At 43.7% G+C, this 21,722-nt stretch overlaps 1 protein-coding gene across 1 annotated transcript in view; it reads right to left on the minus strand.

Moving 5' to 3' along the window:
• Positions 1-21,722, minus strand: part of herc1 (HECT and RLD domain containing E3 ubiquitin protein ligase family member 1) — a 96,846-nt gene that overhangs the window by 65,817 nt on the left and 9,307 nt on the right. The window contains exons 5-22 of the mRNA XM_083653036.1: positions 21,053-21,364; positions 19,475-19,571; positions 18,585-18,728; positions 17,486-17,613; positions 16,662-16,806; positions 16,064-16,235; positions 14,202-14,336; positions 11,426-11,591; positions 10,545-10,670; positions 9,496-9,702; positions 6,861-7,013; positions 5,890-6,022; positions 4,848-5,039; positions 4,170-4,394; positions 3,255-3,428; positions 2,751-2,865; positions 1,328-1,448; positions 279-450 (exon numbers count right to left, since the gene is read on the minus strand). Coding sequence (XP_083509162.1) covers positions 279-450; positions 1,328-1,448; positions 2,751-2,865; positions 3,255-3,428; positions 4,170-4,394; positions 4,848-5,039; positions 5,890-6,022; positions 6,861-7,013; positions 9,496-9,702; positions 10,545-10,670; positions 11,426-11,591; positions 14,202-14,336; positions 16,064-16,235; positions 16,662-16,806; positions 17,486-17,613; positions 18,585-18,728; positions 19,475-19,571; positions 21,053-21,364 — 2,917 coding nt within the window. The remainder of the gene's footprint in view (positions 1-278; positions 451-1,327; positions 1,449-2,750; positions 2,866-3,254; positions 3,429-4,169; positions 4,395-4,847; positions 5,040-5,889; positions 6,023-6,860; positions 7,014-9,495; positions 9,703-10,544; positions 10,671-11,425; positions 11,592-14,201; positions 14,337-16,063; positions 16,236-16,661; positions 16,807-17,485; positions 17,614-18,584; positions 18,729-19,474; positions 19,572-21,052; positions 21,365-21,722) is intronic.

The raw sequence follows: 21,722 nt of genomic DNA on the forward strand, positions 1-21,722 counted from the left end.
GTACTAAATTGGATCTCCTTGAAGCTCGAGAATCACTGTAGTAGTGATCTTAACTACGGTATTGTCCTATTCTTACCTCAGACTGCATTTTGTCACTCTCCTCCAAATTAAGGGAAATCTCTGAACTATGTTGTAGTTGGTTGTCTCTTTGTCCTTCTCTCAGTGTCCTTAGTCTTTGTTTTGAGGGAGCTGAGGCGTGAATAATTCATTCAAATTTGATTTGCACATTGAAAAGCATATGAAGAGAGAACGTGCCCACTCGAGGCCGATGGACTTACTTCCAGCGGTCATCACTTCGTGGTCCCTCTCCTCCTCTTCGTCGTCCTGCTCCTGGTGGCCCTCCTCTCTCTCGCGGTCGGCCCTCTCCTCCAGCTCCGCTTCCTCGTCGATGGTGCGTGTGAACGAGTGCTCCTGCGGGTCCATGTCCAGAGAGTCCTGATTGTCTGAAATCTGTCATCAAATGACACCATGAGTGCATTTACAAATCCATTCATCAGCAAAGCAGTCATTTGCGTAAAAATTGAAGAGCAAAAAATTGAGGTATATCGGAAATATAACTAGGGTCGTTTCAGATTTTTTTTGCCAAAAATGTCATCACTGAAAAGTCAGAGAAGATGACTTACTTAAGGTGAATCATGCAAGTGTGTGTGTGTGTGTGTGTGTGTGTGTGTTAGGGATGGGCATTTCTAGCAAAAACACTATTCGAAATTCGCTGGCCAAATTCGAATTTAATTCGAATTTCGAAAATAAATAAAAAAATGTAAAAAAAAAAAAAAATTTTTTTTTTTTTTTTTTTTGTGAGTGAAATGTTGCATTGTCTCCCCTGATTCTAAGTCTACGGCTTTATTAATTAATATAAAAAGCTTCTGCTGTGGATTTTTAGCTCAAACAAGCATTGCACCACTGAAGTAAAGAACATGTTACATGACATTGACATTTTCGAAAATAAAAAACAGTTTTGACAATCATGAGTGGTTCATTAAATATTTAGTAGGCTCAGGTCTGAGTGCCAAAGGGGTGCCAAAGTCACCCCCTCTCCCTCTTCATGGGATTTCATCTGCCATTAATTTTTCCATAAACCTTGCTTAAAATGCTTATAAAAATTGTTTTACTTGCTCAAACCAAGCGATTTGACTATACTTAGAATCAGGGGAGACAATGCAACATTTCACTCAAAAAAAAAATATAAAAAAAAAAAAAAAATTTTTTTTTTTTTTTTCGAATTTCGAATTTCAATAATAAAAGTCGACCTTGATAATAACAACGATTATTCGAAAATTCGAAATTCGATGCCCATCCCTAGTGTGTGTGTCTATTGGTTACTCACCCGTCTCTCGCGTGAAGAGGAGCGGGTTTGGATGAAATCCATGTTCTTGCAGGCCAGCAGGCGGTTTCGTACCTTATATACACTTCGATACACCTCTGCCAGGGACTTACAAGGCTGGTACCTGAAGTGGGGGGGAAACAACAGATCATACTGATTACAGTAGTAATAAAATGTCCTATATTGCTTGCAAGTCCATGGACAATATTCAGTGCTTTTTTTATTATTATTATTATTAATCACTGAGGATACGTCCCAGTTATGCATCCATGCGATGTTTTTTTTCTTTATTAGTTAGCCTGGCCTAGCCAGTGACTCATAGGAATAGACTATGTGACAACCAGGAAAGACTAGTGACTACTGGAGAGTCAGTTGACAGCCGGAACAGGGACGGCACCCGGGTAGCAGTATGGGTTAGCTCCCCAGCCTGCGTCTTCCGTGAGGAAGAAGCCCAACAACCCACGAGAGGCCTTTTAGGAGGGCCATTCAAGCCGCAAGTGGAGACTGCAGTGCCACCAAGTACTGGTACTGCATGGTGTCCACTAAGATACCATCACCTCGGAATGAGATGTTTGGAGCGGGGGAGTCTGGTGCAGCGCACAGGTCGTAGACCTGGTGAGACGAGGGAGGAACCCGGCCGGGTGGCAACCCACAGAGCCCGGTCCCTCTACGTACCAGAGCCCTCCCCCTCCCCCGGTCCCAGCAGAGTAGTTCCGGAGCAGCGGATTGAGTGGCCCTGACCACGTGACCACCTTCGACCCTCCCTATAGAGCTGACCGTGGGTAGCTACTGGGACGTAAGTTGGGGCTTGGCCAGCCCCGGCTGGGTCACCTGGGTGAGGGTGTATGATGTTGCGAGACCCGAAACATCCTATGACCCCAGGGTACATCACTGAGGATACGTCCCAGTTATGCATCCATGCGATGTTTTTTTTCTTTATAATGTGTTCCACCCACTTAGATTTAATGCACATCCAAAAACAAATTTGATGATTTACTCTGCATTCTCTATCTTTCATAATGAAAGATGTCGCGAGGGGGAAGGATTAATATATATCAATATTATACCGATATCGTGATAAGGTATAAGTGTAGTCTTTTCCTGGTTTTAAAGGCTGCATTACAGTAAAGCGATGTCATTTTCTGAACTTATCAGACTGTTTTAGCTGTTCTATTATTTGCCTTTACCCACTTCGTCATTATATCTACATTACTAATGATTATTTATCAAACATCTGTGTGTAAATATTTTGTGAACCCAACAATCGTCATCCATACAATATTGTCGCAATATCAATATCAAGGTATTTTGGTAAAAAATGTGTGATATTTGATTGTGCCCATCCTGCCCATCCTGCCCAGCCCTTGTGTGTGTGTGTGTGTGTGTGTGCATGCGCGCATGCGTGTGTGTGTCAATGTTATTGTACCTTCCCTCTCCACAGGCTTGGCACAGCAGACCTGTGTGCTTCAGTAAGGCTGCCAACACAAACCTGGACACGGTGTCTAACAGGGACTCATTACTGAGCGACGCATTGTCCCAGTCTGTAACAGAATAATGTAACAGTCGTGCAGTCAGTATACTGTCAGTTACATGTTACACATTGTCCCAGTCTGTAACAGAATAATGTAACAGTCGTGCAGTCAGTATACTGTCAGTTACATGTTACACATTGTCCCAGTCTGTAACAGAATAATGTAACAGTCGTGCAGTCAGCATACTGTCAGTTACATGTTACACAGTGGTGCAACGGACCACAGTTGATCCGTACGGATCCGCCCCCAATGTTTTTGCTGATCCGATCCCTGACTCAAAACCGTGATAGGATCCCAACCATGAGTTTTGTGATCCGTTGCACCCCTAATGTTACATTCAAGTCTACTTCTAGCATAGGGAAAATAGAATTCATTTTGTGCCAAGTCCCAAGCTAGACCTTTGCTCATGGCGTAGTCCTGCATGTTGATCCAGAGGCTGTTGCTGGGTTCTTTAGTGGAGCCCAGGGTCAGATCCACCAGGACACTCATGTCCGGATGCAGTGTGCAGTCCAAGGGCTTCTGCTCCTCATTACCAGACAGTGCTGCCTCCAGCAATGAGCTTATGCAGGTGTCTGAAGGACACAAGGGGACAAACAAACAGTCATCAGATCAACAAGTCAGCCAGCAAGCAACACATGAATAATGAAACTAGAGGGCGACGATTCGCCAATAGGACGTCTTAGAAACTATCGTTATCATCCGAACTTGGCTCCGTTAGTGGCCTCCACCAGTCACACGAGGACTCACATCACCGTTTTGCGTCGAGGGTCCATACACAAAGTTAAGGTAATGTCATTGTGTACTTGAGATAATTTAGCCTATATTTAAATTAAAGTTAACTTTAAGACCGCTTTACTATTAAATGATGATATGAATTATGATGATTATAGTATTGCATTATTAATACATTAGACTGAAGAGAAAGCATGCGGTCTCTGGTTGCTAACAAGCATTGTTGGTCATTTGGTCATTATTTGGTGCAAACGGGGGGGAGGGGCAGTTTATGCAAGACAGACTTAATTACGCCTTTCAATGTAGACTACATCAGATATTTTCCAGAAAGCAGTTCTCCACTCATGTTGCCAAAAAGTGAACTGCCAAAACAGCTGATTTTACAGCAAGGTTAACAATCTTGCACAATGACCCGTTTTCCATGTATTTCTCCCCACAAAAGTTATCTCTCGAATATATAAAGCAATACTATCATCTCGTTGTTGCATTTTCACGATACACGAGTATTTTTGAAAAGCTTTGAATATGAAAAGCACTTCATGAACTCAGCATTACTGCGATGTGTGCGTCCTCTGGCCTACCGAGCTGCGGGATGGCCATCTCCAGGCCGTTGCTGAAGAGGGGGGTTTTGAGCCAGTAAGCCGTGTCCTGTTCCTCCAGTGAGGTGGCGGCTCCCTGCAGCATGCCCCCCAGGCAGCGGCCCACCAGCAGGGCAGCTGTCCTCTCCAGGTCCACCAGCCACACCCAGCACAGCGCCGGCTGGGTCAGCGGCACTCCCGACGCCGCTTCCACAAAGTCTGGCGTGCCTGAGAAGACAGACACGGTTCGGGATAAAAGAAGAAAGATAGCATGAATTCCACTGGCCATGAATTCCAAATGAAGACACATTACCGTTTATTTTGTATGTTACATACTTATTGGCCAAATATATTAACATTTATGGGCTAGAAAAGTCTGCCCATGTAGGCACTAGGCAGCCATCTTTGCCTGCTCAGAATTTTCTCCTCGCAATGAAGATTGATTCACAGCTGTCAAATCAATAAACTACAATGTGTCATATTTATTTAGGTATAAAATGAATTTTTGATGGCACAGGGGTTTCCTGGCCTAAAACCTTTTTTTTCCAGTCTAAACGGTTTGAAAACCCCCGCATTTAATATTGTTTGGGCCGCCACTCCTTATATTTTTCTGTATGTGGCCCACAACCAAAGAAGGTCTGGCCACCACTGAAGTAAAGGCTTGGTTTGTTTCCTGCTCACCATGAAGAGGCCACTGCAGCTCCTGGTCCTCCAGCGGGGAGGCAGCTGGCAGCAGTCTGTTGAGGCGGTCCAGAGGAGGCAGCAGGTCCAGCAGGTTGCTCAGTAGAGGCCTGGCCACGGACACAGGCAGCAGCAGCAAGGAGTTGACGATCTGGCACAGCATACTGCCGGCTGCCGACACGTAGATCACGTCTGCAGACGACCAGATCATCAATAACTCTCTGATCACGTTATGAATGGCATGCTGTGATGAAAGATAACTGCTACAGCGTGGTCACCGATGGCACGATGTTTATACTTTGTATTTGTGTTATGACAATGGTAACGACATATTTTTGGAGAGAGAGAGAAAACGATCGACTTATATAACCGGGGACGGATATAAATCGGGACGGCTTTAGCTCAGGAGGTAGAGCGGGTCGGCCAATGACGCAAGGGTTGGCGGTTCGATCCCCGCTCCCTCCCAGCTGCTGTCGTTGTGTCCTTGGGCAAGACACTTAACCCCAAATTGCTCCCGATGGTGTGTAGGCACCCTGCGTGGCAGCCTGCCGCCATTGGTGTATGAATGGGTGAATGTAGACTATCTACTCATTGTAAAGCGCTTTGGATAAAAGCGCTATATAAATGCAGACCATTTACCATTTACCATAACCAAAACTTGCACTGGAAATCGCTGGAGGCCAGACTGATCCGGCGAACGAAACAGAATGTGAGGTCACGTGATCAGGATGGTTTACTGGGCTATATTTTGTCTGCCAAAATGTATAAATTACCTGTATTGTTTTTATGTGGTTGTTATTACACATTTGACTTTGATAGAGAAACATAAGATCATGTGAAATCACAAACCGGATCTACAGTAAGTGTGAGCGAAAGACAGGGAGAGAAACAGAGAGAGACAAGAGCTGCACCAAGAAAAAGAGAGAACTAAAACAAGCAGAGGTAAAGAGACTAAACAGGCCTGAGGTCAATCAAGATGGCAAGAGAGTCAGAGGCGGCCATTTGGGCCTGGTCATGAGCACGCTGAATGACTCCTCTTTACCTTGAAGCTTCTCTCGGATGCTGCCGTTCCAGGAGCTCTCTTTGATCAGGGTGGCAGAACGGGAGAAGATATCTGTGGCGTGGGGCAGCAGGAGCTGCAAGTGCTTGTGGAGCAGAGCCACACTGCTGGAGTTCTGGAGGGAGATACACAGATGGTCATGTATTTGTACACTTATGGCCATTTTAAATATATTAACATGTGAGTTGGAGAGAACAATGAAGTGGCCACCCTAAACTCTGATGCTTAGACCATTTGTTAAAGGAAAAGACAGGTGTTCTGTGTTTTTAAGATCCTAAAAAAAACATTTTTAAAACAGTGATTGGTACACATCCATGAGCAAACATAGTCCCACCCTGTTTCTGAAAATATTGATGCAAGGAAAAAGGTGTGTGACTAGAAGTTATGTAAACTGACATGTCTCTACTATGGGATATATGCAGTTTAATCTCATTTTTAGATTTCCATGTTTCATGTTTTTAAACCTGAACACCATAGTAATGTTGGTCCTGAGATTAGATATGCAGTAAAAAATTGATGACATTCTTCAAAATAGAGATCATGGACCATATGGCCTTCAAGTTGGCTTGGTGCATACTTAATAATACATGTAGTCCAAACAGAGATGTGATGTTATGATATGAACTGGCAATAGTCTCATCAGGCTTCTGTCACAGCATCGAGAAGTTTACATAGTTGCACAACGGCTTTTTGGTTGTCTAAATCAGTGGTTCTCAAAGTGGGGTCCAGGATCCCCCAGGGGTCCTTGAGGGGGTTCCAGGGGGTCTCCAGCAAAATATTGTCAGATGGGGGGAACCCCGGGACAAATTTGTTTCAGGGGGTCCATGGTGTAATTTGTGTCAGCTTAGGGGTACTTGACGTGAAAAGGTTTGAGAACCACACGTCCAAATGCAATTTTTCCTATCATAAAACTTCTTCTCTATGGGTGGAAGAGTATATGTTAGTGTCCATACCTCGGTGACAGAGTTAATGTGGCAGTATGCCAGCAGCTGTTTCTGCAGAGAGCAGAGGAGTTGGTGGAGGTGGGCTGGTTGACTGCTGTCGGAGGACGATGTGCCCTGCTGCAACTTATCACTGTTCTTCTCCAGCTCACCAAACGCCTGGTCCTGTACACAACACACACACACACACACACACACACACACACACACACACACACACACACGCAATCAGATATGCACACGCATGTAAACCATTGGAGAGGAACACATAGCGAACAAATGTATTTACCTCAATTACTTTAATAAATATTCAGTAAATCACACTTTTGTAGATCTAGAGCCCTTTTTCTTGTTGTGTTCAAATTTCAAACAAACTAAACATGTCGAATAGAAAAAGAAAATTGTATTGTCCTTATAACAAATGGGTCCGGGCCAGGTGTGTGCCATGGAAACGTCTGCATGTATCAACAAAGATTTCATACTTCAATATTTTCAGCAAGCCAGGTTTTGCTCTGGGCTATTAATTCATTTTTGACATGACATGATCAAATATTCAATAATCTGCATGGTTGGTATCTTGTGCTTTGATTGGTCAACGGATAAATATATGATGTGAGGCATGCTTTCCATGTTTGTTACATTAGCCTTTTTCGATTTCCAATATGATGAAATACAATATGAATATTCATTTTATGATATAACTTGTAGCTTTTTTCCTCCATCAACACTCAATTTTTCATTAGAATTTAGTATAGAAAGGGGAGGGCATTTTCAAATGCTTCCCAAAACAGAAAACAGAGCTCTACTGCTAAATTGGGTAATTTATTCAACCATAATCATCATCATAGGAACGACTCAAATGCAGACATCCGTATACAGTCAAATCATTCTCCATCGTTCAGGTCTACTCTGCATAATGATTGTATACAAGTACAATGAGGAAACAGTCTTACTGGATCAGTGTTGGTGTTAAGCTTCCTTTGCATTATAAGGTCAGGATTTTAATTAGTAAGCCCCTGTCCTCAGCGTGCGCGCTACAATCAATACTGTCCTCAGCGTGCGTGCTACAATCAATACTGTCCTCAGCGTGCGTGCTACAATCAATACTGTCCTCAGCGTGCGTGCTACAATCAATACTGTCCTCAGCGTGCGTGCTACAATCAATACTGTCCTCAGCGTGCGTGCTACAATCAATACTGTCCTCAGCGTGCGTGCTACAATCAATACTGTCCTCAGCGTGCGTGCTACAATCAATACTGTCCTCAGCGTGCGTGCTACAATCAATACTGTCCTCAGCGTGCGTGCTACAATCAATACTGTCCTCAGCGTGCTACAATCAATACTGTCCTCAGCGTGCGTGCTACAATCAATACAAGACTATCTTGGCAGAATGAGGCACAACAGTGAGCCAGTGTTGCACCAGGAAAGGAGGCGATAATAAGCAAGGATTATGTATGACTCATGCACTGCAGAAAGAAAGAAAGAAAGAAAGAAAGAAAGAAAGAAAGAAAGAAAGAAAGAAAGAAAGAAAGAAAGAAAAAAAGATAGACAGACAGATAGATAGATAGATAGATAGATAGATAGATAGATAGATAGATAGATAGATTGATAGATTGATAGATAGGTAGGTAGATAGATATATATAGAGATAGACAGACAGACAGACAGACAGACAGACAGACAGACAGACAGACAGTGGTGTTCTATATGTTGACCTCACCAGATGAGATGCATACCTCCCTGAGTAATTTCTGCCTCTGAATTCTAAACTGATCATAATAAAACCATGATCAATAGTGTGCTTCTGAAGACACCGTGAAATTGGTAAGAGCAAACTCTATGCAGTTGCTCTCTGAAAGAGTTGTACCAAACAAAGAAACTGTGGATCAAACAGCTATTAAAGTCGACATGAAATGGGTCTCAGACATATTCTGATTGAAAACAAACATGGCGTTGGAAAGTGGGCGTGTCTGGGATTAGGGACTGGAGTTGACGTTGGCCAATCCTGGCGCTTGAATGCTGCGAATCCCACTCGACGCCCGCACTTCTCTGCAGCGCAAAATAATTGTATAAATAATAATAATAATATAATATTTTACCGGACAAATCTGAAACCTGAAACAAATCTGATATTTCTGGAATGAGAGTTTAACGAGCCACTTACATGTCCTTTGCATTCTACATTAATTGAAGACATTACTGTTCATTTTATCGTGTATGTTACATACTTATTGATATTGGCCAAGCATATTAACATTTATGGGCTAGAAAAGTCTGCCCATGTAAGCGCTAACTAGGCAGCCATCTTGCCTGCTCAGAATTTTCTCCGAGCCATGAAGATTGATTGACAGCTGTCATGTCGCGATATGATTGGTTGAAATCGGGTAGAAATTTGATAGTACTACCTGACATCAGCAAACTGTAGATGACTGTTATGAATGAACTCTTGATGAATTAACTTTTGATGTGAAAAAATGGAAAACCCAAGAAATTAGATTGTTGTGATTTCTTTTGCACATACATTGTTAAAAAATGTGATCAAAAATAGGGAAAAAAATATTTTCACTTCAGCTCGACTTTAACTGCTTATTTTCCAAAACAGAGGTTATACATCAAGTAACCCAGCAACTCTCCGGCATCTACTTACAGTGTAATAGCCCAGGTTCCTGAGCAGGGTCTTCATGAGGATCTCAGCCAGGTGGGTGTCAGGGTGGCTGGCCGGGGTGCTGTAGGTGGGGTCCGGGGGGCCGGAGGAGAGCACCTCGGGGCCGTCAGCGGGGGAGCTGTAACCCAGCAGTGAGGCCACGTGGGTGTGGTCCTGCAGACTGGTCAGGATGATGTCCAGCTGCATCCTCTGTGGCACGGACAGACACACACTTTTCAATGGGGAGCCCAAGTCGACGTCACTTCCTGCTTCAGCGTGCGTACCAAGACATTTCATCCGCCATTTATTTTCCCAGCCATGTAAAGCTTCCCATTTCTCTACAACTTTTATCACAGAAATGAATGTCTCAGAACCTATTCTTACAGTACATCTGCCAGTTTTATTGATTATTTCCCCCATATTTATTTTCAATCAAGCCATGTTATGTGAATTAAATAAATACATATTTTTCTTGGTCAAAGCTTCGGAAGCTGCAGACCACTACGCACTGATGTATTTGGAGCCTTTCACACCGCACACACGCAGATCAGAAGAATAGAGCAAACCATCAAACAAGTTGCTCAGAGTTAAAGTCACCCACCATTTGGTCGGTATCAATTTGTGTATTAACTACAATATTATGTAAATCTGCATGCATTTACATTGAAATTCTCCTTAAGTTCATCATTTAAACCACATCCCATCAGGCAGGCGGGCAGCTCTAGCTGAGCAGTAGACAGCATAGGGCAGTGGTTCTCAAATTCTTTCACATGAAGGACCCCTAAACTGACAAAAATTAGACCATGGACCCCCATTTGATAGGATTTATTTTTGTCCAATAGTCCCCTATATGATAATAAGATTGATGCCTTTAGATGTTTTATTACAGAAAGTGTATAAAACCCATGACCAAAAATAGTCATTGTGTTACTTATGAATGGAATTATAGTGAAAATAAATTACCCCCCTTTTGGCTGGGGACTCCCTGGAACCCCCTCAAGGACCCCTGGGGGTCCCCGGACCCCCATTTGAGAACAACTGGCATAGGGTACCTGTCCTTTGGAGAGGCTCTCCCATCTGTCAGGGCCCTGGGGCAACAGGGAGTGAAGAAGCTCCATCCTCTCTCTCAGTGGAGGCAGCAGCATGGTGGCTCCCACAGACAGAGTCTCAATCACTGCCTGACAAAGACAAACACACCCACACATACTGTCTGTCACCGCCTGACCTCATGAGATCGCCGCCTACACACTTAGAAGAACGTGTTGACATGATTCTGGAGAGGACTGTCTCGACGCCTTCTGCACGAATGAAAAAAAAAGCAAGATGAAAAGAAAAGCTAACTTAGCAGTGATGATTCCATTCACGATACCACTAATACAACTTTGACAGTCATGTGGAGCTGATGATGAATTCACACTGTATGTCAAAACTGTCACGTTAACTCTGCAATGATGGTTCCCATAGTCCCTCTAGATATTATTTACGCCTGGTGCACAACTCTTGAAAAGTGGTTAAGGACCGCCTCCGAAGACCAAAACGAAACGCGTGAGAGACAAATTAATTGGCCAACGGCGAGCCGGACTGCCGTAACAGCCCAGCCAATCAGATTTCGACACAGGATTTCTGATGGCAAAACCCGGAAATGCTGCCTTGTGATTCAGCCCCTTCATCGATGGAAGCGTGCTGATGGCATTCAATCGATGACACTGTCATGATGTCAGTCACTGTGATTTGAATCCCATAATCACCACTAGAAACTACATTCTTTATCTTAATACCTATTGACATACCTTTATTGTTCTGTATCCTCACTGTTTTTACACAGATCTTTAACTAACTTGACTGTTTTTCTCTTGCCTGTAGTGCTTCATTGTCTATTATGGTCTTAATGATTGTGTTTGCTGATGATGATTCCCTCATTTCCCCCTCTGACCTCTTGGATCTCATCGGGCACAGAGGAGTCCATCAGCCTGAAGAGCAAGTTCCTCAGTGGGCGGGCCTGTCGACCGAGGATACTGGTGGCCACGCCCCCAGCCAGGGCCAGAGCCAGATGATTGGACAAAAGCCGCAGACAGAGTTTGAGGAAGTTGTGATGCTCCCTGTGAATTATAGAAAATACATAATTCAGAAACCAAGTGAGCTAAACTCTGATTTAGCCTATAACTACGCCAAAATTATCACAAACATATCGTGCATTCCTTTATAACTGGGAACTGGTAATCTTACGACTTCAAAGGTCATGAGCTGGGACAGTGACGTCACCAGAGCTGGTATTTCCCATTCCAAACTCGTAGGAGCCTCAGCAGCCCCGACCTCAAAAATCCAAGATGGTTGCGCCGCGCAACAACAGTAGTTATAATCGTAGTAATGTTTTTTAGCACTTCTGTTTTGTTTGTGTCTCACTAAATCAGCTGTACACACAGCATTGCCTAACTTCTATCTGCGTGGACATGTTGCTGCAGTGTTTGTATGCTCAAAATGCCATGAAATGCCATGTTATCAACTGTTATTGCTAACAATGGCTAGCAACTGGATCTGACCAATGAACAGTGAACTTCCCAGCTCAAGTTTTCTGCAAATGGAATGCTAACAAAACGGATGTGACGTCATTTAGCCTCCACATCCCAGTTACCGTAAATTCCGGACTATAAGCCGCACCGGAGTATAAGCCGCACCTGCAAAGTTGACTGTTTTTTTACATATATAAGCCGCACCGGACTATAAGCCGCGGGTGTTTTAATGGTATGTTTTTTTTATTTTTTTTATTGTGTTTTAATGTTTAATTACCATATGTAAGGGTTCATGCACAGAGGGGATTGTCGGGAAAGAGATGGCTGTTTGAGGAAGCTCCCATTTATTAACATTTCAACAAAACAACATAACACAACTAGGGGTGCACCGATCGATCGACACGCAATCTGTATCGGCCGATTTGGACCTCAAATATGTGATCTGCTGTTTCCGATATTCCTTTAATGTTGCCGATCGCATAGCCGATCATGCTGCACGTGAGAAACATGAGGCAGCCCATTTTCATGTCTTCAATGTCTATCGTTTAACTTTCATATTGTGCTCTAACGTTTATATCATTGTGTTGCAAAGCACACGCTTTGCTTTCGTCAGTGTACTCACCTCCATGCACACACCGCACCAGACTGTCAACACACCCCTTGCGTCTTTGAATCACACAAATCAGCTGGTGATTAGAGCAGCCTCAGCAGAGAGAAGTTACCTCCAGTCCTCCCGCCTACCGAGGCATTTGCATGCTGTTAAGTCTGTGTGTATTAAAGTCCCAGATTGACACGGTGCTACTGTGGTAGTCGGGGTAGTGCACGCGCACACACAGACAATTTCCACGCAAGCATTGATGTTCCCGCGGGCACTTTGAAGGAAGCGAAAGTGTGCGGCTGAGTATGTGGATGTGCGCTCCGTTCAGACGGACTTTCTTCCTTTCTTTGGACATCAGTTGAACATGTTCTAATCCCCTTCTTCCATGTGTGCGTATATGACCAACCAGTAAGTCATTATTATGTTAATATTCCTGTATTGCATTCCCTTTTGGTTTTAGATCGATCTACCTGCAATCATTGCAATAACGTTTGTTTAGGCGTGCACTTGCGGTTTGATTGTCTGTTGCGCTAATTAATGCCACTACTCAGATGGAGTTTAGCTCGTGTGTAGCTTGTGATTCTGTTGTTTCTCCCGTCATGTAACCCTGTCACCATTATGTAGATCGCACTCATAGTGCTGCTAATTATAACACTGTAACTCGGCCTCGATGGGCGGGTCGTTTTGATGTTCGTTCGATGCGGATCCCAATGTATGACGGTTATTGTGCATAACCCCGGTTCTATGAGTGGGAGCTCTTTGGCTTTAGTCATGGTTCAAGACTGGTGTTTAAGAGTAACTGACTTACAGTTTACCTAATTATCATTTATATATTATTAGTTGTTAATTATCACTATAATTGGCCTATATAACAGCAAGCTTGGTTACTGACCTGTTTGTATATTTTATTGCCTCCTTTTTCCAGACCACACACAATCCTACTATTCCTGTCATAATGCTGTAAAGAGCCTATACTGCTGTACTGTACTGAAGAGAACTGACAACTAAACGGTTGAACTCCCATCTGTCTCCTGCCTCGTGTTTTTACGGACACCCCAGGGCGTATATATATATATATCGGTGATCGGTAATCGGTAATCGGTGATCGGTCGATGATCGGTTGGGCAGATATTTCTCATAGGTGATCGGCAATCGGTGATCGGTGGCAAAAAAACGTGATCGGTGCACCCCTAAACACAACACCACCTGTGTTTCTTTTTTACAGTGCACACAGTGTCATACAGTGTGGTGAAAAGAGGGCAAGAGAGGAAATTAAAACATAAGTGGATTTATAGTTAGAAATAGTGCTAAAGAAGAGAGAATTCCGTTTTGTTTTTTGTTTTTTTTGAAAAAATCCATAGATAAGCCGCACCGTTATATAAGCCGCAGGGGCCAAAAAAGGCCATAAACGGGAAAAAAGCCGCGGCTTATAGTCCGGAATTTACGGTATTTTGCGATAAAGGAATGCACGACAAGTCATCTCTGGCTACCATAAGGTGCTATTCAAGAAACTACTGAAATTGTCAAAATAGGAAGAGCCATACAAGGCTTACTTCAGGTTTACTTCAAGCGATCAGTGTTTTTATTGCCCCAGTACTTACCTGGAGGAGGGGAAGGGGAGGGGAGGAACCTCACTGTTGATGCCATCACAGTAGCGCTCAAGGAAGGAGCGCAGGTGAGAGAAGGTGCTTTCTTCTAGGTCCACACAGTAGGGCCTGTGCCATGCCACCACTTGCCTACAAAACAAACCGTGCACACATATCAATAAGGGCAGTAGCACGTCATAGATCCTTGTGTGGAAAGGTGGGGTCAAGGGGGAGAGGTATATACATGATAAAATATGAGTGAGTGAATCCATGTTGTCTTGAAAAACTCAACTGTGAACGCCAAAGAGTACTAGTGGCCGCGCAGTGATGTTGTAACTAAGATAATTTAACAAAATATTTAATTGATGCGCTGACTTGGCGAAGCACAGTTAGAAAATCTCCAAGATACTTCCTGGTGTGTGAATGTGGTGCACTAACTCGTAGCCTGCTCTTGTGCAGAGCTCTTAGGGATCTGTGCAGCCTACAGAGCGCATACCATAATCCCTTTAAACACTGCACGTTGCAAACAGCGGTACACATGAATGAACAGACCCGGTGAGCACGGAGTCTAGTTCTTATTTATCTGAAAATAAAGTGTGTTGTGTACCTAAATCTAACCTTGTGAAAATAAATGGAGAGGCACGCATATGTAAATGCTTGATTCAGGATCTGTTTTGATCTGAATCTGAAAAAATCAGTAGACACAGATACCATGACACACCACCCATGTCAACGTTGCAGTCTGTCATAATTACCTTTCAACACAGAGAGACATAAAGACATAGAAACCTTTAGGCACTTCCTAAACTTTGACTTGTGTTATTATTATGCAACCCCCATTCTGCACAGAAGCCTGGTGATGCCCCTCCCCCTTTGTGAATATCCCGTGTAAAACCCAGGTTACGGTCCATGCTACCAACCGTGTTGTTGTTAGTGTATTTAGCATGCCAATACTAGGGATGTCACGATACTAAAATTTCTACTTCGATACCGATACCCAGGAAAATATCGATACTCGATACCATTTTCGATACCATGCAGCGGGATGACAACAACACATCAAGAGGAATAAAAAATCAACAAAGACACGCTTCTCCATAATCTCGACCTGATAAATTAAAAACTTTGACCTTACACAGCAGATTACACCTGCTCTAGTCATCAGCCTATCAGAACACAGCAGATTACACCTGCTCTAGTCATCAGCCTATCATAACACAGCAGATACTAGAGCTGCCGAAAATAATCGATTCAGAGATGCATCGCGATGCTTAATAGGACGATTCTGAATCGATTAACAAATATCAAAAATCGATTATTTAATTTTTTTTTTTTTTTTATATAATCAAATAAAATAGAATGTAAGTACATGCAGTTGTTTATTTTAATTATGGATCATAATACAATGCAATTCCAAATGCACTTTTATTTTAAAAGTAGCCACACAGTGAGAAAAAAGAAAGTGAGAAAAAATAAATCATGTATTGCGGAAAAAATGATGCATCGATTTAAGATGCATCGTATAATCGAATCGAATCGAATCGTAGACTTGTATAATCGAATCGTATCGAATCGTGAGATCAGTGAAGATGCACAGCTCTAGCAGATACTTTGAACTTGTTGAAGCAACAGATACCCACCAATGACAGAGAGGGAGAAATCAGTGGTATGTTTGATTTTTCATTAAGCAAAAGCACTGCTGATATTCATACAGTTGCAAATGAGTACTGTATCCGTTTACAATTTTTAGTATTGATACTTATCGATACTATCGATACCTGTTGCAAATGAGTATTGTATCCGTTTACAATTTTTAGTATTGACTTTTATCGATACTATCGATACTTTTGACAACCCTAGCCGATACAATAGCTGACCTGTCTCTGGGCAGGGCCGTCCAGGCCAGGCTGTGGGAGGTGCCGGCTGAGATCTGCTGGATGGCGACTCCGTCCAGGCCCACCACCTTCTTAGGCTTGGTGATTGGCCCTGTGGAGTTCCCCTGGCCACACTGTCCCATGGAGTTGTTTCCCCATGCATATACTTCATTATCTGGAGGGTAGGTGGAGTAGAGTAAGTGATCAGATATTAGATAACACTGAGGGTTATAGATTGACGGCTGTACGTGATATAACATTCAATTATTTGGTCTATGTCGTTGCTATTATGTCATGCTCGTTGACAGACCTGTTACATGTTTTACACAAAACCTCTGTGTCTCAGCAAATTAACATTCACACTCTAACTGACCAAATGCTCCACATTTAAGCAGCTACGGAACCCAGACGTGTAGGTCAACACAGCTGGTGATATTTAACAACAGATAAGCAGTACAAAGAAAGAAAGAAACAGACAGATTGGAAGTAAGCCAGCTCTGACCAGTAGGCTCGGAGCAATCGTCACCTCACACAGTACCCCCAGAAACTTGTGTAGGGCCCAAACCATTACAAAGTGCATGGAAAATAAAGAGACAACTACCATGTGACAGGGCCAGGCAGTGACTGTCCCCAATGGAGATGTCTACCACCCTGGTGGTAGCCAGCTCCTCGATCAGCTTGGGTCTGAGTGCCGTGGCCTCCGATGAACCACAGCCCAGACAGGCACCACAGCCCCATGCGTACACCTGGTAAAAAGAACCAGTGACATCAGTGGACATTAGCACACAATTCCTGCTATTCCACCAAAACTTCAAACATTTTGACTTTTGTTCTTTCTTTCCCCAGAAAGATTTTTTTTTCTTAACGCCCCCGCCCCCTTCCATTTTCTCCCCAATTGTACTTGACCAATTTCCCCCTGCTGCCCCGGCCGCTGCTCCACCCTCTGCCGATCTGGGGAGAGCCGTAGACTAGCACCATGCTTTCTCCGACACATGGGCATTTGCTGCCCGCTTCTTTTCACCTGACAGCGGGGAGCTTCACCGGCAGGACGTAGCACATTGGAGGATCACGCTATTCCCATCAGTTCCCTCCCGCCCTGGACAGGTGCCCCGAGAGAGCAGAGGAGGTGCTAGGGCAGCGACCGGGACACATGCCCTTAATACGGCTTCCCACCCGCAGACACAGCCAATTCTGCCTGTGTGGACCGGAGGTAGCCGGAGGTAACACAGGGGCGCAAACCTGCGTTAGATTCCCTAGTAGGCGGGGAATCTACCGCTACACTACCCGAATGCCAAGTAAGAAGAACTACTGTATGTTGTTTAACAAGTTCTGACCTTAAACATGACTTCTGGCGTCCACATTCCCACAACCGAGACCACATGCTACTCGTGTGTCTGTCATAACACTCCAGTTATGTGGCCCTACCTGTCCAGTAGAGGTCAGGGCGAGAGATGACTGGCTTCCTGCACACACTTTCCTGATGAACATCCCTTGCAGGGCCTCCACTACTTTGGGCTTGTATACCCGGTTGGTATCGCCGTGGCCTAGTTTTCCTGCAGAACAGACTGATTCATGTACATTATGTGCATACACACACATTATAGTGATGTGCAAAATGTTAAAGCAGCTACGAGCAACTTTTTCGATTGTTATTAAACAGTATAAATTTAATATCAATGCATCACATCTTACCTCTAATAGTCGACGAGACCAAAGCCGTGTGTATCTGAGATTGCTCCCTTAGGTGATTATTAAGTCTATAGTCTGTCTAAACTCGCGCCAACAGGGGGCTCTCTAGAGCGACCGGACCGGGTAACCCGGAAGTGAAACGCGGAAGTGAAACCAGGAAGTGAAACGCAGCTGCCTTTTTACGCCGTTTGCGCTGCCTAGCAACATAACATAAACAATGTGAACGCCACGCATACTCGCGGGAACATCTCTCGTTATATTCTAACAGGTTTTTTGGAAGTTATTTTGTGGTTATGGCCGAAGTGGCTGCTGCAAACCGTTTCATTTCAATTCCTGATCTGCCCTGGCTACAGACACACTAACACTGGCCGATTCACTCGGGGTTCAAGCGAGACTACTCTGCGTTGGTATCGTCGACTATTATAGGTAAGATGTGATGCATTGATATTAAATTTATACTGTTTAATAACAATCGAAAAAGTTGCTCGTAGCTGCTTTAAGTCATTTATCAAGACAAGTCACTGAAAATAGTCAATAGAGAACAAATTAGAATAGTCAATCTGGGATGGAAGTTGTTGAGGAAAATTAAATGTTCAACAATCTGAAAAATAAGGTGGAATTCCGAAGGATATCCAAAAGATCGAATCAAATATCAAGAGTACGCACACACACATTCTAGAAACGCAGTGCTGCAGAGACGGTTCTATGCTATTGCTAATACATTGTTTGAAATATTTGAAGATAGACTGTTGATGTCAGTATGAGAAATGTGATATACGGTACATGCATTAACGACATAATATGAATAAGTCGTGGTTAGCAAGGTTTTACCCACCATTGTCGCCTCCTCCAAAGGACCACACGGTGCGTCCATCCTTTGACAGTGCGATCGTATGGGAGCTCCCGCAGGACACCTCGCCCACGTTGCTGATGTCTTTCACCAGGGTAGGAATGTTGCGGCTGTTGCTGTCGCCGTGACCTGCGTTCATACAAACAATGAGAAAGAGCCAGGCCGCCGACACGTGCCACTTATATAACATCGTGTACTTGCTGTTGGCTGGATACTTATTCAAGGTGTAGTGCCAGGTAAGGTGAGCGAATACATTTAGAGCATGGTGAACCGCTAACCAGTAGTGTTGTAGTTGAGTCCCTATATCTCGATTCCGAGTTGAGTCCCCATTACCTGAGTCTGAGTCAGAGTCGGTCACAATTTAAGGACAGTTCCAACACCTTTTCACTGATGAAATTCCCAAACTTTTCCATGACTTCTCTCCTTTTCATATTTCCACGATGAAATTTGAATTAAGACTGAATTAAAAAGTAATCTTCAACTACACTAACTTTAAGGATTAGTTTGATTTTGACTGTGTTAATAAAAAGTCAGAAACCAATCATGTTTTCTTCCAACAGGGAAGTCTAGACTGTTTAGGAGCACAGCTTGTTGTGACATTTGAGAGTGTTCAAGGAAAAAAAGCATCAACTTTCACGACTATTCCAAAACTTTTCTCCCTTTTATACATGTTCTTCATGTATAAAAGGGAAATAAAATAATAATATTTAAAAATCCCATGACTTTCCCAGGTTTTCCAGGAGTCTGCGACGAACACTGTAGGAGTAGGATGAAGAATCTCCATTGAAAGGTTTGGGAACTACGTGAAGTGACGGGTATGAAATAAAAGAGCAGATAATTCTCAGTATGATTATCAAATAGTTCAGCAAAGTTACCTAATCTTCCAAAATCTCCTTCCCCCCACGTGTAAAGCTCTCCGTCCTCGCTGACAGCAGCACTGTGTCTGTAGCCAGCAGACACACATACCACCACCTGACAACGCAAAAGAGAAATCAGGAAAGGAAACTCACAAAAAAATGTTAATTGATATTTAAAAAAACTGTAGCATATCACAGCTCATTAATCAATCCATTGGTGAAATGCTCTTTGTTCAGCACCAAACTGAGTAAGTAGCCTAAATAGAGGGTATGCACACCCACTTGAACACGCCCCCTCAATCGGGAACGAGTGTCAAAATGAGTGTCAAGTTCCTCCCTGAGCAGCAGGTGTCAGTTATCTAGGCTGATTACTGCATTCAAGCTCAGTCTTGGGCCGTTTATCAATAATTAGAACACGGCTCTCTCGAATACTCGATTCTGATTGGTCAATCAACAATATTCACCGGTCATTATTTCTCAACAACCGACCGCTGCTCTGCCACACCTGGATTAATCAGTTGATAAGAGCTTTTTGTCAGCAAGACACTACTAATTAGGCCAACCAGTTGCAGCTGTGGTGTCGTGTGCCAATTACGAATGAAACTGCTTTGTCGTTGAAAACGCTATTAAAAAATCTATTTGAATAATTATTTTTGTCAGATTATTGAATGATTTAGTTGTAGGCCGTGTTCTAAGCGGGATAATGTATATTGAGGTGGTGATTACTGGGAAATAATGACCTTCAGGTGAACGATTAAGCCCTCCGCTGGCGCGTCGGGCTCAATCCACCTGTCGGTCATTATTTCCCCCGTAATCACCGCCTCAATATACATTATCCCTTACGCGTTCTTGTGTGTTCTTGCGTTCTTGTGTCCCTGTGAAACGTCATCAGTCGCAGCCCAAGTACTGTTCCAATACAAAGTTCACATTTCGCCAAGAACGCTTAAAATTCCCGGATGTGTTCTCGACACGCCCACTTTACAGAGGATGCTCTGGTTGGTGACTTGTGTCAACTTGGCAAGGCAGATATCCCAGCATGCATTTCGGCATAAGCAGAGGCAGAACGCAGCAGAGAAGACGCCATAAGCTCTGGGAAGTTTTTTACAATTTAAAGTTTTATTTCATCACTAAATTAATTTCTGATGACTTTTGATGCCTACAAGCAGGGTAGTAGGTTTCAATAAGTGCCACTTTACCAACATTTATGGTGAAAAATGGCCAAAAGTTCCAGAGCACAATTGGCTGCATCTACATCAGCTGAGCTTTTTATTTGTGTAGTACTGCAGGCGGCCTCTGCGCTGGTATTGCGCAATACCCTCAAGAACGCATCGTCTCAAACTGCCAACAGCGTCATGTGTGCTTGTGACCTAGCAAGTTCATTCTTCCAAGAACGACTAGCAAGAACGTTCTCCCCAAGAACCCAAGAACAAGAATGCATTCTTGGTATTGAGAAACGGCCTTGCTGTGACTCAGTGAGCGTGACCCCACAGTGACTTCTGCCTCTGTGACATCACATGCATACCCTCTATTGACTGTTGTGTTAAAAAAAAGTATTTTATTTAGTATTATGAAACAAATTGCTGGTTGAAACCCTACCTTTCCTTGGAGCGGCCCCTGGATAAGTTTAGGGTACTTCTGTGTCGAGCTGTTCCCGTGACCCAGTTTGCCATAATCGCCGTCACCCCAGCTGAACACCTCGCCCTCCGTGGTGAAGGCCAGCGTGTGGCCGTCTGAGCCCTTGGACGACGACACCTTCTTGATGGCGCGGTGGGGTTCAAAGGTCAGCTTCTTGAGCGTCGACTGGTTGTTGGAGTCCCCTAGGCCCAAGCGGCCGTAGCTTCCCTTCCCACAGGCCCGCACAGAGCCATCGGAAGAGATCACGAAAGTGCAGTATTGGCCTGCCTCAATCTGCAGAGAATGGACCCAAATCAAAAGTCAGGTTTCTGGGATTGCATCACCACAATTAAGCAATATCTTAAGTAACGTTAAGTAAGGTTTCTCCTCCCTTTTCTGGACACATAAACGTGCATGTCACCCATCTGCTTGGATCAAGTTCAATGTCGCTGTGACACTTTCATGAGATGAAAGATCCATTCAATATTTCAATATGCTGAATTAAGTATTGAAATTGAATGACCTTGCAAATTTCATTTTCGCTTTTGAAACTCGTGATAACTTTTCCCCCTTTCTCAACACATGCACACACACGCGCGCGCACACACACACACACACACACACACACACACACACACACACACACACACAC

Source organism: Poromitra crassiceps (assembly GCF_964638095.1).
Source record: "Poromitra crassiceps genome assembly, chromosome: 16".
NCBI classification, from domain to species: Eukaryota; Metazoa; Chordata; class Actinopteri; order Beryciformes; family Melamphaidae; genus Poromitra; species Poromitra crassiceps.